General features: G+C 41.3%; 1 protein-coding gene across 2 annotated transcripts in view; it reads right to left on the bottom strand.

The window, feature by feature from the left end:
* Positions 1–16,692, bottom strand: part of LOC122945970 (poly [ADP-ribose] polymerase tankyrase-1) — a 261,810-nt gene that overhangs the window by 106,176 nt on the left and 138,942 nt on the right. For both annotated transcript variants that reach the window (XM_044305225.1, XM_044305216.1), the window contains exons 6-9: positions 15,216–15,310; positions 10,351–10,417; positions 5,326–5,512; positions 2,456–2,577 (exon numbers count right to left, since the gene is read on the bottom strand). In XM_044305225.1, coding sequence (XP_044161160.1) covers positions 2,456–2,577; positions 5,326–5,512; positions 10,351–10,417; positions 15,216–15,310 — 471 coding nt within the window. The remainder of the gene's footprint in view (positions 1–2,455; positions 2,578–5,325; positions 5,513–10,350; positions 10,418–15,215; positions 15,311–16,692) is intronic.

Genomic DNA, 16,692 nt, shown 5'->3' on the forward strand with positions numbered 1-16,692 from the left:
CATGCACATCCATCCACATTCATCCATTTAAAAATACATGTCTGTAAAGGTTCTCTCTACTTTGCCTTGCTCAAGAGGGAAATACTGCAAGCACGAATTAATATTGATACATTAACAGTTCAGATTCTTAAAGGGGTTGTGTCACTTCAGCAAGTGGCATTTATCATGTAGAGAAAGTTAGTAGAAGCCACTTACTAATGTATTGTTAATATCCATATTGCTTTCTTTGCTGGCTGGATTCATTTTTCTATCACATTATACACATTTTGATGGTTACAGACCACCCTGCAATCCAGAAGCGGTGGTTGTGCTTGCAAAAAAAAAAAAAAGAAAGAAAGAAAGAAAGAAAAAAAGCACTCGCCTACGTACACTCCCACGGTCCCAATCACCAGAAAGGCCGGGATTGCAGGGTGGTCTGTAACCATGGAAACGAGCAGTGCACAAGGTGATGGAAAAATGAATCCAGACAGCAAGGGAAGCAATATGGATAATCACAATACATTAGTAAGTGCCTTGTAGTAACTTTCTCTACATGATGAATGCTATTTCCTGAAGTGAGACAGCCCCTTTAAGTTGTCTAGATGAAGAGAGGGTCATTCAAAATACGCATCAAAGAAGAAGCCAGAGAGGTCACTTAATTTTGCACAGTTTGACAAATGAGTCTCTCTTAAGGAAGACCTGTAACTTCTCCTGACATGTCTATTTTAGTAATTACTTAGATGCTCCTTGTAATAAAAATTCTGGCAAATCTATTCTAAGGACTGTGTTGTGCCATTCCATTATTATTCTTTCAAGAAGTTATGAAGCACTAGCATTGCTTGCAATGAAGGTCCAGATGGGTGTCCCTGCACAATCTGAAATCATCCAATTAGTGCTGTCAGTGTCAGACTGTGCAGGAACGCACCCCCAACAGGTAAGACCCATGAGGACCTTTACTGCAAACTACTAGCAATCCATTCATAACTCCTATCAGAAATAATGGAGAGAGTCATTAGAACAGATGGTTATTACATACTGAATGCAAGTAGTAACTAAAACGGACACGTCAGGAGAGGTGACAGATCATTATGACCTTTCCGGGACAGCTAGATCTGCAGGACCATAACATGGGACAATTATCACGACTAGCATGAGACAACTTTATTAACAGGCAGATGTCTCTTAACAAATTAGGGTGATCTCTGCCCTGATGTGCACCAGAAAGTGAAGTCTACGCCAGCTACTGCCGAAAGTCATAGTAAATGCGGGGGGGTCACAATGCCCACCCCTTTTTTGCTGCAAAAGTGCCAAAAAGCTGAAAGGTGGCAAATTATGGTGCACACATGGCATGCCATAAACTGCGGCTTTTTTACGTCACAGTAGCGGTGTAAAGAGCTTGACAGATGTCCCCCAATGACAGCCTAATGTATTTTTCCTATGTGAAATCAACTCTTTTACAACTGCGTCTCCATTACAAGACTCAATCTGAGTCTCACTTCAGCAAACGGCATTTATGAAGTTAAAACAAGGCACTTACTAATGTATTGGGACTGTCCATATTGCCTCCTTTGCTGTCTGGAGTCATTTTTCCATCACATTATACACTGCTCGTTTCCAGGGATTACAACCTCCCTGAAATCCAGCAGCAGTGGCTGTGCTTGCGCCATAGGAACCGTGAGAGAGCCACCTCATATCTGTGCCGCAGCAGTGACCGTTACCCATGGAAACGAGCAGTGTATAATGAGATGGAAAATGAATGCAGCCAGGAATAGAGGCAATATAGTCAATCACAATACATGAGTAACTGCCTTATATTAACTTTCTCTACATGATGCATGACATTTGCTGAAGGGAGACAACCCCTTTGAGTATTAAAGGGGTTGTCCGGGTTCAGAGCTGAACCCGGACATACCCTTATTTTCACCCAGGCAGCCCCCCTGAGGCTAGCTTTGGAGCATCTCATGCTCCGATGCGCTCCCTTGCCCTGTGCTAGATCGCGCAGGGCACGAGCTCTTTTGTTTTCAATAACACACTGCCGGGCGGAAACTAGCCGTTTTACTGGCTAGGGCAGCGCTAAATCCCTCCCATCAGTGCCGGTGACATCACCAGGGTTTCTAGCAGCCCCATGGAGAGCCCCGATACGTCACCGGTTCTCCAAAAATTGCCTTTGCCCTGCGCGATCTAGCACAGGGCAAGGGAGCGCGATTTAGCGCAGGGCAAAGGAGAGCATCGGAGCATGAACTGCTCCAATGTTCATGTCAGGGGGGCTGCCGGGATGAAAATGGAGGTATGTCTGGGTTCAGCTCTGAACCCGGACAACCCCTTTAAATAGGAGTTTATGTTTCACAAAGTTAGTTTTTTGGCATCACTGCTTCAATTTCAGGCAAAAAAAAAAATAAATGTTAATTTTTAGGCAGCGCTATTCAAATAACACCATCATTCCTCCGCAAGTACAACCCAAGCCCTCTGTTCTCACCAGTGCGGTCTCATGGGACTGCGGTTGCTTAAAATTGATGATCTCCAAAGCAAGTGTCTTCTTCACTTTGGCCAGGTCTGCCTCCCTGGCAGCTTGTAGCAGAGAATGTCCTTTGAATTCATCTGCAATTAAAACAGGTTTGAGGCGTGAACAACTTTGTATCAAGTCTAGCCATAAATGATTTCCCAACACCTAAACAGTAGAAATACCTGACACTATCATTTTAGTGTTTTTACATATGCAGTATTAATGACACCATGAGCAGAACATACTAGAGCCCAGCTGTAATGCATCGGACTGGTGACAGATGGATAGAAGATAACAGATATAAGGCTACAGTCACAGAAACAAAAAAATGAAAATGAGACACTGTCAGTTTTTCATGGCCATTTTGAAACCAATTTAGCATCTTTTTTTTATGAATAAAATTCCAACCCCTGCAGTATACATAATGTCCCCCATAGTGGCCCCCAGAAGTAATAATGTTCCTGGCCATGTGAATACCCCACTGACTTCACACAGCCATTTTTCACTGTAGTGTGAATGTAGCTTAAAATTTATACTACAAACATTTGTCTGCCCCTTTCATTAACTGATACACTGTTACTACTGATACACCGCCATGCCACGTCAACAGATTTCAACATTTTCCTATAGTCCCAAGACTGTTTTTGCCTTATCTTGACATATGTCTTTCACTCCCATAAAACTTACGGTAACTTATTACAGCTGAATTGTTATTACTGACCATTAAATATACCCATTTAAAAACTATCAGTGTTGCCTATTTTTTGTTAATGGATCAATTTATACTCAGTTCACTATCTGGACTGCAATTCAATAAGGGGGTGGAAGCTGCGCGCTGGCTCCAGACTCCCCCCTATTCTTATGCTGAATACACTCGTGTTAGGCCTCATGCACATGACAGTGTTTTTTCACTGTCAGTGAATTGGCTTCAGTGGTCAGTGTCCGATTTTGCTTCAGCGTTTTCCTTTTTTTGTCCGACAGGGGGAAAAAAGTAAGGTTAATGAAAAGGTCTTGTAGATAAAAACGAACACTGACGCGGACACAGATGACATACCAGTTGTGCATCAGTTTTTTTTTGACGGACCCATTGACTTGAATGGGTCCGTCCTCTGTTTTCCACTGAAAAGAATAGGACAGGTTATATTTTTTTGAAGGACTGGAATCACGGACGCGGAGAAAAACGGAGGACTATCATATTTTTTTTTTCACAGCTCCATAGAAATGAATGGGACCTCCGCTAAACTGTGAAAAATGACGGAACAGACGCGGATGCACACAACAGTCATGTGCATGAGGCCTAAGGCTGAGAACACCTATTGCTGAATACACTATTATTATGCTGAATACACTCGATATTAATAGGCTACACCCCTGCTTTAAAAACACCCTCAATGACTGTCCCCCAACATGTTTCGCCAGCTAACGTCGCTTCTTCAGGGGATCGGAAAGTTTACGCGTTGGTGGGCGTGGCATGGATCTTTTACACAGTCTCCCACGGTTGCGTCATATCTCTATACCAATTATGTGATCCATTACATTACATTTAATGGTCATCTGCTTAGCCATTGGGCCAGGTATATCAGACGCTCCACCATTAGGAATCTCCACATATCACCTACTATTCTCCAAAACCTTGTGTCATCTTACCTAGTCCCGCGCCGGCCAGTAACCCGCTGCACTGTATCCTGACACAGCGTCGGGTCATAGTGCACATAAGCATGCACTATGACCCGACGCTGTCTGACAAAGTCGCAAGGAGAAGAAGATGGAGGAGCTGTGGAGCGCGTCCCTACAGGAGAGGTCAGTCTTTTATTTCACTGGCACTGGGGACATGGCTAGGAAGGGGAGCTGTGGCACTTGGGGCAAGCTGGTGGCATGGCAGGGCTGATGAGTTTTTATAAAGAAAAACGTTCTTTTAATTAGTTATTTATTATTAGTGTACACGATTAATCGTTGGATTAATCGATGGAATACTCTATTACAAAAATAGTCGACAGCTGCAACCCTACACAGAAGCAACAGAATGGGTGCACAGAGCAGACACCGTGCCCAACAGAGGGAGAAGTGGAGCAGCAGGTGGCATGAAGTGCCGCTGTGACAGACTTACACTATCTAGGTAAAACAACATTCTGTAACTCTGTTATTGCACTTCTTATAAGAAGCTCAGCAACTGGAATTAAGTTTTCGGTAGAGTTGAATATTAGTAATTGTAACGTCCGACTGACCAGTTGCAGACCAAGTTACTCATGGATTCCACCCATACACAACTGTATATGGGCTCATGCACATGATTGTTGGGTGTACTGGCTGTGTGCATTCAGCATTTTGTGGAACATAACAGCCGGCCCCTAAAAGTACAGTCCTATCCTTGTCTATAATGCGGACAATAATAGGACATGCTCTATTTTTTTGCGGAACGGCCTTGCAGACACAGAATGCACACAGAGTCATTTCCAGTTTTTGTTGCCGCCCCATTGAAGTGAATAGTTCCGCACATGAGCCGCAAAAAACAAGGAACGGACATGGAAAAAATACTATATTGTCGTGTGCATGAGCCCTATGTCTGATGGGAAAAGACTACATTAAAACTTTTATGTTCAGAAGATATTCCTACACAAAATATGGGACATGGAAAGAGGACTGGACTGGAACATTGTTCACAATCATTTCCTATACATTGAAATATTCAGTACTGGCCATAAACACTTAGCGGGCCCAAGGGTCAGAGAGGCTCCATCTGTGCTACTATCATAGGACACAAAACAACCCTCCCCCTTGCCCATATGTAGCTGAAGGCTAAAAGGAAAAACACATTTCTTGAGAAATTTCTTTATATCACCTACAGGTTAATCTCTCTTTGAGCTCTGGAGTAGGTGCCATGTCCACTGCACTTTTTCCATGGCAATTGACTAGTGTTGGATCTGCACCATGACTCAGCAGCAAGGAGCAAACTTCAACCCGATTCTTGGATGCAGCCTCATGTAATGGTGTAAACTGCCAGAGATCCATGGCATTGACGCACGCTCCATGCTGAAAAAGGACCAATATGTTAGATGACAAAAGTCTTCACAGATTAATCACTTTTTACCATTTCATACATCGCCATTCAGAGTACACAATTACAAGGCACAAACCAACAGAGAGCACAAAACTGCAGTAAAACCTAATGGGCAAGTATACTGAGACACTGAAAAGGGTTATACAGCCCTCTAACCTCTGAGGGTCCAGAAAGGGGCAGGAGAGGTGCATTCAGAACCGCATCAATGTATACACAATGGGAATTTATCATGAGGGTAATATTTCAAGTCAGGTTTGCCCAAGCCTGCGTGGTTTACTTTGCGGTATCACACTTGAGAAATTTGGTGCATCTTCAACTTTACACCTTTGTTCAGAAATGCTGCTTTAAGTTTATGACTTAAAAAAAAAAAATATTAAAAATAATTGAACTCTCCTCATCCACTTGTTCGAGCAGCCCGGCTTGTCTTTTTTCTTCTTCTTTGATGACCTGGGAGGAAAAGGACCTTTGGTGACGTCAATGCGCTCATCACATGGTCCATCACCATTGTGATGGACCATGTGATGAGCGCAGTGACGTCACCAAAGGTCCTTTTCCTCCCAGGTCATCAAAGAAGAAGAAAGACAAGCCGGGCTGTGCGAACAAGTGGATGAGGAGAGTTAAAAAAATGTTTTTATTTTTTAACCCCTCCATCCCTAATTTACTTAGCATTCTGTATTAAGAATGCTATTATTTTCCCTTATAACCATTTTATAAGGGAAAATATTAAACTCTACAGAATACCTAACCCAAATCCTAACTTCTGTGAAGTCCAGGTTTGGGTCTGGGTACCACATTCAGTTTTTTCTCACGTGCGAGCAAAATACATTGCACTCGTGCAGAAAAAACGGAATAACACAATCGCATACAAAACTCACCCCACTGGCAGGCAAAATCGTACGATTTTCCTGCGATGCACCCGCATCCTATCCAGCCCTCACACATGACACCCGTGTGAAAAAGGCCTTAAAAAGTGTAAAAGAAATAAATTATATATATAAAAAAAAAAAAGAACAATGTAAAAATTCTAATCAACCCCATTTCCCCAAAATTAAAATAAACAATAAAAAAACAAACATCATAGGCTTTGCCACGTGTGAAAACGCCCATACTATTAAAAATATAAAAATATTGATCCTATACAGCAAACTATGTAATGAGAAAAACATGAAAATAGGCGATTCATCTTTTTTTGTCATGTCACTTCCTCAAATAAATTGAAAAAAAAGTGTCATACACACTCCAAAATGGTATCAATAAAAACCACAGACCATCCCGCAAAAAATGAGCCCCTACAGAGCTCCATACACATAGAAAAAATACAACAGTAATGGGGGTCTTAATATGGCGATGCAAAGACAAAATTAGTTTCAGAACTATATAAAAGTGTTATCACTGCAGTCATACTGACCCAGAGAATGAAGCTCAATTTTACTGCATAGGAAACGTAAAAACAAAATCCATAAATTGTGGTGGAATTGTGCTTTTTTAAATAATTGTACCCCATTTAAAAAAAATTATCATATGCAACAGGAAATGGTGCAACTAAAAAGCACAACTTGCCCTGGCTATGTGAGTTTGATAAATATCCCCATAACATTTAATCTGTGCAACAAAATAACAGGCAAAGCCCTGTATGAAATGGACTTATTTCACTGTCCGATTGCATTTGACCCCATTTTGCCTACCGTTATAGTGCTAAATATATATATATAAAAATATAACACAAAAAAGGGGCAGTACTCCATGGTAATATATATATATATATTATACAATACAATACAAAAAAAGGGCAGCACTCCATAGTAAAAATTAAAAAATTTGTATTCACCCATGTGGTACAGCAACGTTTCAGCTCAGCAATAGAGCCTAAGAAAGGCTCTATTGCTGAGCTGAAACGTTGCTGTACCACATGGGTGAATACAAATGTTTTAATTTTTACTATGGAGTGCTGCCCTTTTTTGCATTATATATATATATATTTTACTATGGAGTGCTGCCCTTTTTTGTATTATATATATATATTTTACTATGGAGTGCTGCCCTTTTTTGTATTATATATATATATTTTACTATGGAGTGCTGCCCTTTTTTTTATTTTATGTAGTGGGTAATTGCTTATTCCTATAAGGCATTGTACCCACTCATTGCTATTGTCTGTGATATATATATATATATATATATATATACACACACACACACACATATATATACATACATACATACATACATAAAGTAGGTAACAAAGCAGCACTTCAGTCTTTTATTAAACCCAATGCAACGTTTCAGCTCATCTCTATGGAGCCTTTGTCAAGCAGTGATAACAGTGCTCACAACGAGCGTATATATAGGATATATAGGGGTGATGCTCAAATACATATCATTATCTCCAATCAATCAATAAACATGATTCAATTTTTTTTTTAATAAAAACAATGTGAATCAGGATAAAGTGCATTAGGGTACTTTCACACTTGCGGCAGAGGATTCCGGCAGAATGTATGCACACTGATGGGATCCCGATCCGTCTGACAAATGCCGGATCAGTCTCTTCAGTGTCACCCGGAAAAAACATATCCAGCATTTATTTTTTTCACATTATTTGCAGTCTGCAATGGATCCGTTTTGCCGGAACACTCTGGGCTGATTCAGCAATAATGCATTTCAATAGGAAAAAATGCTGGATCCGGCATTCTGGCAAGTGTTCCGGAATTTTGGACTAAGATAAAACCGCAGCATGCTGCGGTATTATCTCTGTCCTGAAAAGGCAAATAGACTGAACTGAAGGTATCCTGATGCATCCTGAACGGATTGCTCTCCAATCAGAATGCATGGGGATGAAACTGATCAGTTATTTTCCGTTATTCAGCCCCTAGGACGGAACTCTAGGCCGAAAAGAATAACGCTAGTGTGATAGGACCCTTACATAGTTATAATATCAGGATCAGTAGTCAAACATTGATTTAATGTACATGATATATTATATTCCTCAAAATTTATAATTATGATTCGTTGATGCTCATACACAAATCATAAAGTGCACCTGTGCTAAAAAAGTGCATAACTGCGCTAAGTTAAAAATCACGATGCGCTCACCCATAATAATCCCACATGTGATGGCTGTGTCGACATGAATAATGCCGACAGACTCCGATCCACATTTATGAGGGTATGCGACCTCCAGTTGTTGCTGGGGTTTGGGTTCCCCCATTTATAGACATTCCTCTCCTTATTAATAATACTATAATTCAGGTAATTACCTGCTATCGTATGTATATATATATATATATATATATATATATATATATATATATATATATATATATATATATATATAAAATAAAAAATCCAGCGGGAGCATCAACCTAGATATGGGTGCACTATCCAGCATAGGGTAGAGGCAATACCCTGAGTATTGTAGAGGCGAAAGAATCCGGAATGCACTCCAAAATAAATGTGAAATAAATGATTTATTCACCCATAAAAATGGCAAAACTTGCGACGTTTCGGCTCACAAGAGCCTTCCTCAAGCAGGCTTGTGGAAGGCTCTTGTGAGCCGAAACGTCGCAAGTTTTGCCATTTTTATGGGTGAATAAATCATTTATTTCACGTTTATTTTGGAGTGCATTCCGGATTCTTTCGCCTCTCTCTATATATATATATATATATATATATATAAACACATATATACATACACACACACACACACCCCTTACCATTTGTGTTATCACTTTTCACACGTAAAACATTCCACTAAACAATCACAATGGATGACTTTAACCAAAATTATCATTTCTTGTGTTAAAGGGAGTCTGTCACCACATTTTAGCATGTTAGACCGTTAAAATAGGGTTATGTGATCCAGCCAGAACATAAAAACGGTACCTTTGTGGTAGAAAACGGACTTTTCAATTTGCAGAAAACGAACTTATAGGATTATCTTCTGAGCCCTCTCAAGTGCCCAGGGCGGTCTCTCAATCCTCGGAGCCCCAGGCAGCACCTCCTAAACGGCTGATAACTACGCCCTCCGTGCGCCTCTGCCCGCCCATTTACTCCCCTCCCCTGTCCCTTTCCACTGCGGCTGTGCGGTACAAATCGTAGCGGGCGCATGCGCAATAGGTATTGCGATGCCCTGCCAGGAGCGGGCATCGCATTGCGCATGCGCCCGCTACGATTTGTACCGCACAGCCACAGTGGAAAGGGACAGGGGAGGGGAGTAAACGGGCGGGCAGAGGCGCACGGAGGGCGGAGTTATCAGCAGTTTAGGAGGTGCCTGCCTGGGGCTCCGAGGATTGAGAGACCGCCCTGGGCACTTGAGAGGGCTCAGAAGATAATCTTATAAGTTCGTTTTCTGCAAATTGAAAAGTCCGTTTTCTACCACAAAGGTACCGTTTTTATGTTCTGGCTGGATCACATAACCCTATTTTAACGGTCTAACATGCTAAAATGTGGTGACAGACTCCCTTTAAGTTTAACAAAAGACAATATTTTAGCCAACCAATGACAAAATAGCATTGTTTGAAATTTCTTTCTGTGAGATAATGTTTTTAAGTTGGTACGACTGTAAGGGCTAACACGTGTAGGCTGTGTCAGTGTATTGATTGTAAACAGTTCAGTTATCCACCTGCTTCTGTATAAGGCATTTGGCCACCTTTCTTGGTGTATTCGCAGGCAATTACTGGAGTTTTTATAGGCGAATGAAGGAATTGTATGCGAGCTACTTTACAAGTATTACACACGACTATCAATTGTCAGACCACTTGGATGTTTGCAGAATCAGGTTGCAATCTTCAGCGTCAGAAAAGTCACTCACCTTAAGTAATAATTCTGTGACTTCAAAGTGTCCATAGGAACAAGCATTATGCAAAGGCACTAACCCGCTATAAGTGAGTAAAAAAAAAAAGCAAAAAACAGAATATTAAGAAAAGTGTAATTTTGAAAATGAAATAATGTCAGGATAGCATATACACACAGAAATCTCCAGGCACATTAGTCTCATCACATAGAGCTTGGATATACAAAAATCTCAGAGGTCAAACGGGGCACCGCTTAGTTCCAGTAGCTAAGTGGAAGTCTGGGAGCCGGAAAAGTGAAAAGCCCAGCGACAAACTGAAACTTGGGAGAGAAACTACAAAGACTTATTTGCTAACTCCACTACTGAAAAAGGTTTACCTCAGTGTGGTGAACATATAATTCTTTCAACATTTAATTCCGCCAAGTAAAGTAGCTGATACAATGTGATACAACGGAGAATTTTACTGCGAATCTTAAAAGAAGTCCCAGTGAGTAAAGCACTGAAAAGATAATGAAAAGTAAGCAACCGTCTAAAATACCTTAGGGGAATGTATTGAGGCTGGTGTTTCTAACAGCAATCTTATTAGGAACTCTCTGGCATCCGGTGTATAAAAAGTATTAATAATCTTAACATTAATGATTTGGGCTCATACTGGGGAGGTCTGTGCGCCTAAAAATGAAATCTATGGATTTTTTGTGTAATGTGCAGCAGTTTTCTGGCATGCATATTGGTCACCATCAGGCTGCGAAGGTCTCACCAAGCTCGCCTCCTAACCATCCATTCTTTCAAAAAGTGACGAGGGTAAAAGAAAACTACTAACATATCACACGTGGAGCAAAACTGTACCTGCGCCAAATCTGTGTCTTTTCTACTACAGAAAACTGGCATAGAGGATTGATAAATTCACCATTGTGTTTCAATTTCTCACCAACTCTGTACATCTTTATTGAACTCGGAAAACTGACTTTACAAGTTGCAATAGTATACCACACCACTGTTCAATGAAGAGCCTAGGGCCCACCAGTAAAATTCTTTCTGGGGGGCCACTGTACAGCTACATATATTACCTGACCCCATGTTTGCAATTCCCTAAAACTGCGCCAAACACATTCATTTTCAGTAGTGGTGCACTGCCTAGGCTGTGCCTCAGACTGTTCTGTCCATGAGCCCTCGTCAGAATCCTAGAAACTGGCTCTCGTCTTGACCCGCTTAACCATGTGAGCCAGGAACACATGATCACACAGAGGCAGGCAGCCGCAAGACACTGCAAGATGACTGATGAAGGGGTAACCTACAGTGACATCGAGAAGGTCGGTTTCTGGGGAAAGAGGAGACCAGTTGACCTGCCTCTGTGCCTAGAAGTCATCTCACTCTCCTGATGCATCTATAAAGATAAACAGTTTTTTTTCCTAAATAAGCTGCCCAGCTCTTACATGGACACATAGGCGGGTTGAGATACAGTATTCTGTACGTAGCGCAGTCAGTGTACTGCTATGTGCCACTTGAGCAGGGGGTGGTGGATTATGGGCCTACCCAGTATTCACATGATTTCCTGTGCGCCCTGTCAGATGGGTGCTGCAAAGAGGGAAACCAGCCAAGAATTAGAAAATGATTTGGAAAAAAAAAAAAGCTTCATCGCCTTGACCTGAGATGACCTGACAAACAATAAGAAGGCTACACTTAATTTACCTCTTAAAGATAATAAAAGGTAAAGTGCACAAATACAAGGATCATGTAAAATCAAGGACAGACAGAAAATCACAGTTTAACAAAGTAGTTATTTTCTTTTTATTATTTTTTATGAATATACAAAAGAATACAATACACAGTTATATAAAACAAATAAATATTTTCAATTTTTCCCTATTTTCACCCTACCTCCCCACCCCCATTCCTGGGAGAGAACCCCCCCCCCCCCCCCCACCCTTTTCCACTCATAATTTATCACATCATACAATATTATTTAAAGGGATTCTGTCACCAGGTTTCACCCCCTCCAGATAAAAATATGGTTATGTTCAGGAAGCTTTAACCATTCCTAATGTGGTCTTATAAATGTAATCTGTAGGCTCATTTTGCTAAAAATACGCTATTACTAACCTGTCATTCATAAAAAATAAGGTGCCCAAGGGGATGTAAATGGCTCCAAGCTGCCGCCCGCACCCACTGCCGTTCGTGCCCAGCGCCGCCTCATAATCTTCTGTGACGCCTCCTGCTATCTCTCCCTCCCTCCCCCCTTCTCCTGCTGTAAGATTGCTGTGACGCCTCCCCCCTCCTCCTGCTGTAAGATTGCTGTGACGCCTCCCGCTCTCCCTCCCTCCACCCTCCTCCTGCTGTAACATCGCAATGTTACAGCAGGAGGAGGGGGGAGGGAGGGAGAGCGGGAGGCGTCACAACAATCTTACAGCAGGAGGGGGGAGGGAGGGAGGCGTCACAGAAGACTATGAGGCGGCGCTGGGCACGAACGGCAGCGGGTGTGGGCGGCAGCTTGGAGCCATTTACATCCCCTTGGGCACCTTATTTTTATGAATGACAGGTTAGTAATAGCGTATTTTTAGCAAAATGAGCCTACAGATTACATTTATAAGACCACATTAGGAATGGTTAAAGCTGCCTGAACATAACCATATTTTTATCTGGAGGGGGTGAAACCTGGTGACAGAATCCCTTTAACCAACCTTTCCAAAAATTATCTAAATAATCCTTCTTTCCCCTATTGTTGTATATTATCCTCTCTATCTTTATCATATTCCCCAGCGATCTCTTTAAATCCGCTACCCAGAGTGGGTCCTTTTCAATCCAATCTTTAGTTACAACAAGTCTTGCCTGAAATAGGAGTTTACAAAGTACCCTATTATCCATTTTTGAAAGCCGAAATTGTTCTGTACCACCTAATGCAAGCCACCGGATCTCCTTCTATTTGCACTTCCAAAATCTTTTTGAAAATATCCGCTTATCCCTGACCAATAACGAAACAATTTGGGACATCTCCAGACTAAAAATGGTAGAGGCCCTGCTTGTTCCATACCACATCTAGGACATTCATCCGAGGATTTCAGACCCATCGTTTCAGCAACACTGAGAAACCCCATGAGAGGCCCTGATTGAGTTTAACAAAGTATTTCACACAAGAGCACAACACAATGATGGAAAAATAAGGGGGTGAGTCACCAGTTGTACAGGAGTCTGTGTTGCAGTTATTAGTGCCAAATTTATCAAATGTCACATAACTGTTGTGCGAATAAGCCCAAAAAGTCACAAAGCTCCAATTTGCAACATTTTGGAGAGCAGGGCTGGATAAATGGCCCTCGTAGATTCATGTGAGGTAAGATTTATCAGTACACGTGCAAGGGGGTAAAATGGTAAAACTGTCCACGGCAAACCGGTAGTGTTCTCTGAAATAGGCGAGAAATCTGACAAGAGGTTTTGAGCAGCACTTGAGTCTTGCACTAGGACAGTGATGGCTAACCTCTGGCACTCCAGCTGTGGTGAAACTACGACTCCCAGCATGATCCACTCATTTCTGTGGAGTTCTGAGAACAGCCAAGCAAGTGTACATCTTGGGAGTCGTAGTTTTACCACAGCTGGAGTGCTGGAGGTTAGCCATCACAGCACTAGGGTAGGTAACTGCTGTCACACTGATCTTGCATTTTCTTATTTAGCAAAGGGTGCACCACCAATGTCAGATTGAGTGGGAGGTGGGTCACAATGGGCTAAATGCCAATGACACTTTTCTGCAGTGATTGATTGCTGCGGTCAGACCGCTGCCAACTGGTATTTGTGATATATTTAGGGCTAGGTCCTGGAGTGGGCATTATTGAGTCACAATATGGGGGTGTTCTCCACATATTATTCTGGCCATCAGAAAGAGAGCTCTCAGGATCGCAGTGGATCACGCCAGTTGGAACCCTTGCACTCTGATGTTTATCATCTATCCTGTGGATAATTCCTTTAAATGCAGGGAAAGATGTTTGGCATGGGGCTGACAGAACAGTCAATGCTTGGAAGACGGAACACTTTCTTTGCCCATCTCTAACCTCTGAGGTGAAATAGAATTGGATATCTTTTAATTTAAAAAAAAGGAAGGAATTATTGGCCTACAACTATGGATGACAGCAGGACGAGACTCTGGTGCCAAAGGGCTCTTCTGTGCAAGGAACCATTTAACAGCAGGACACAGAAATCTGGCAGAGAGTGAAAGCAAAGCTTTTTGTGAAGAATTGATACAGCGTCTTAGATAGGAACTGTTTGACACCTAGTGAAGGGAACGTAGGTTTTTGTAATATGCATCTAACCACTTCTTTCTGGCAATTACTACTGGATTTGTCTTTTTGTAATAACTGAACTCTGTTATCCTTGGCAATATTATAATTATCACTATAGGTCTGTGTTTTTTTAATTTATTTTAAAACCAAATCAAGATTTTTCAGAAATAATACAAAGAAATCAAGTAGAATGGAAGGGGTTTGGATTTATTTAAATAGGTTACCCAACCCCTGAAATGCTCCCCCTCACACACAATGCTCACACCCGCGATGCTAGGGAGGTTCGTTCCCGTCACCGTCTGCTATTGGATGATGCCAGATATTTTCATCCACGCAACAGGGAGATGCAGCAGTGGGCGTGCGGGCTTCAGAAGCGATGCGGGTGCCAGGGGGCGAGGTAAGTACATTGTGTATGAGGGGCCCAGGCATATGGGGGGAGCATTTCACGGGTTTGGATTTATTTAAGTTGACCACTAACACACACATCCACTTTTATCCACATGTTTGCCCTCAAAGTAGAATTTTTCTCAAAGAAACATTTTTTAATTACCATTATTGGTTCTTTCAAAATAAAATATGTGATTGCACAAACACAACAGACCTGGACATTGTACTTACCCCTTATCCTTCGCATGTACGTCAGCACCATGCTGAAGGAGCAGTTGGACAATTCGGACTCTATTGTATCCTGCCGCCAAGTGTAATGGTGTAGACTAGAAGGGGGAAAAAATATAAAAATAAATTCACAAAAAGGCGATATGGACATGTCATGTATATGTAAAACAACATATTTAAGTAAAATCGAATTAGATACATATATAGGGTTAATTTAGAAAACTGGTGTAATGTAGAACTAGCTAAGTCGCCAATAGCAACCAATCAGATTCCACCTTTCATTTTCCAAAGGAGCTGTAAAAAATGAAAGATGGAATTTGACTGGTTGCTATGGGCAACTAAGTCAGTTCTACATTACACCAGTTTGATAAATGACCCCAATAGTCCATTAACAAGTCACTCCAAAGTTGCAACTGTGCAGGTCTTGGTATTTGAGCGGTTTTTCCATTTTTTATTTTATTTTTATAAAGTTTTTAAATTCTCCCCTCTCCCAGCTAGACCTTTGGCTTCAAACACACTGACCTGCTTCCTACTGCTCTCTTTGACACATCCCAGTCCCAGCATGTAAGACAACTGGACAGCAGGACGAAGAGTGTTAAGCCCCACCCCTCAGCCGATCACCAGCCAAAGATGGAGGGGGCTCATTATACGCTCTGGAACTTGCATGTACCACATATTGGTGAGTTTTCCGGTCCTGCTACTCAGCCATGATGACATATCATAGACAGGATCGCATCATTACCATAGTTTGTATAGCAGGGTAGTGTTTAGTGGCTCTGCAAGTGGAGGCAACCAGTCCTACTCACATTCTAGGACAGGTCGCTGGCGGCCATTTAAAATAATTCCCGGAGTACATATTTTAACCCCTGTGTTCCCTGTAGGATTTCTGCATCATCCTGACACAAACAGTGAGCGGAACTATATTTCTTGTTTACTTAGAATTTTCACCTCTAGTTTTAGTGTTCATTTAAAAGGCACTGGACACATGAGATTCAAGGGCATTTATATTCTACAGTAATTCCCTCTCACACTTATATTAAAATTAATCTTCAGGCTGTATTTACAAGTGGTGTTTTTACAACTTTCTTTTGCCACAATTTTTGATGGCAAAATATTTTCAACCTGTTGTATAATTTGAATTCATTTCTCATTCCTGCCCTAGAAAAGGAAGAAACGCTCCTCTCCAAATGAAATCTTTTCTGCCTCAGTAAGCATAAAAAACAGCAATTAGATATGCTATACATGGACCAGATTTACTTTCTTATACAACACTGTTTTACTACATGTCCACCCTGCAAAAATTCTAAATCAAGTATAAAATCATCTTCATTAAAATAATCTGATAAAAAAATAAAGCACAAAAAATTATCTACTAGAATCACTAATGTTGCAATAAGGAAGGCAGCTTTTTCAGAGCTCATTGCTATAATTTTGTCTGTAATACTGAATATACAGGTGGGCAAAAATGTACTTTTTTATA

This window comes from Bufo gargarizans, chromosome 1 (assembly GCF_014858855.1).
Source record: "Bufo gargarizans isolate SCDJY-AF-19 chromosome 1, ASM1485885v1, whole genome shotgun sequence".
In the NCBI taxonomy this organism is placed as follows: domain Eukaryota; kingdom Metazoa; phylum Chordata; class Amphibia; order Anura; family Bufonidae; genus Bufo; species Bufo gargarizans.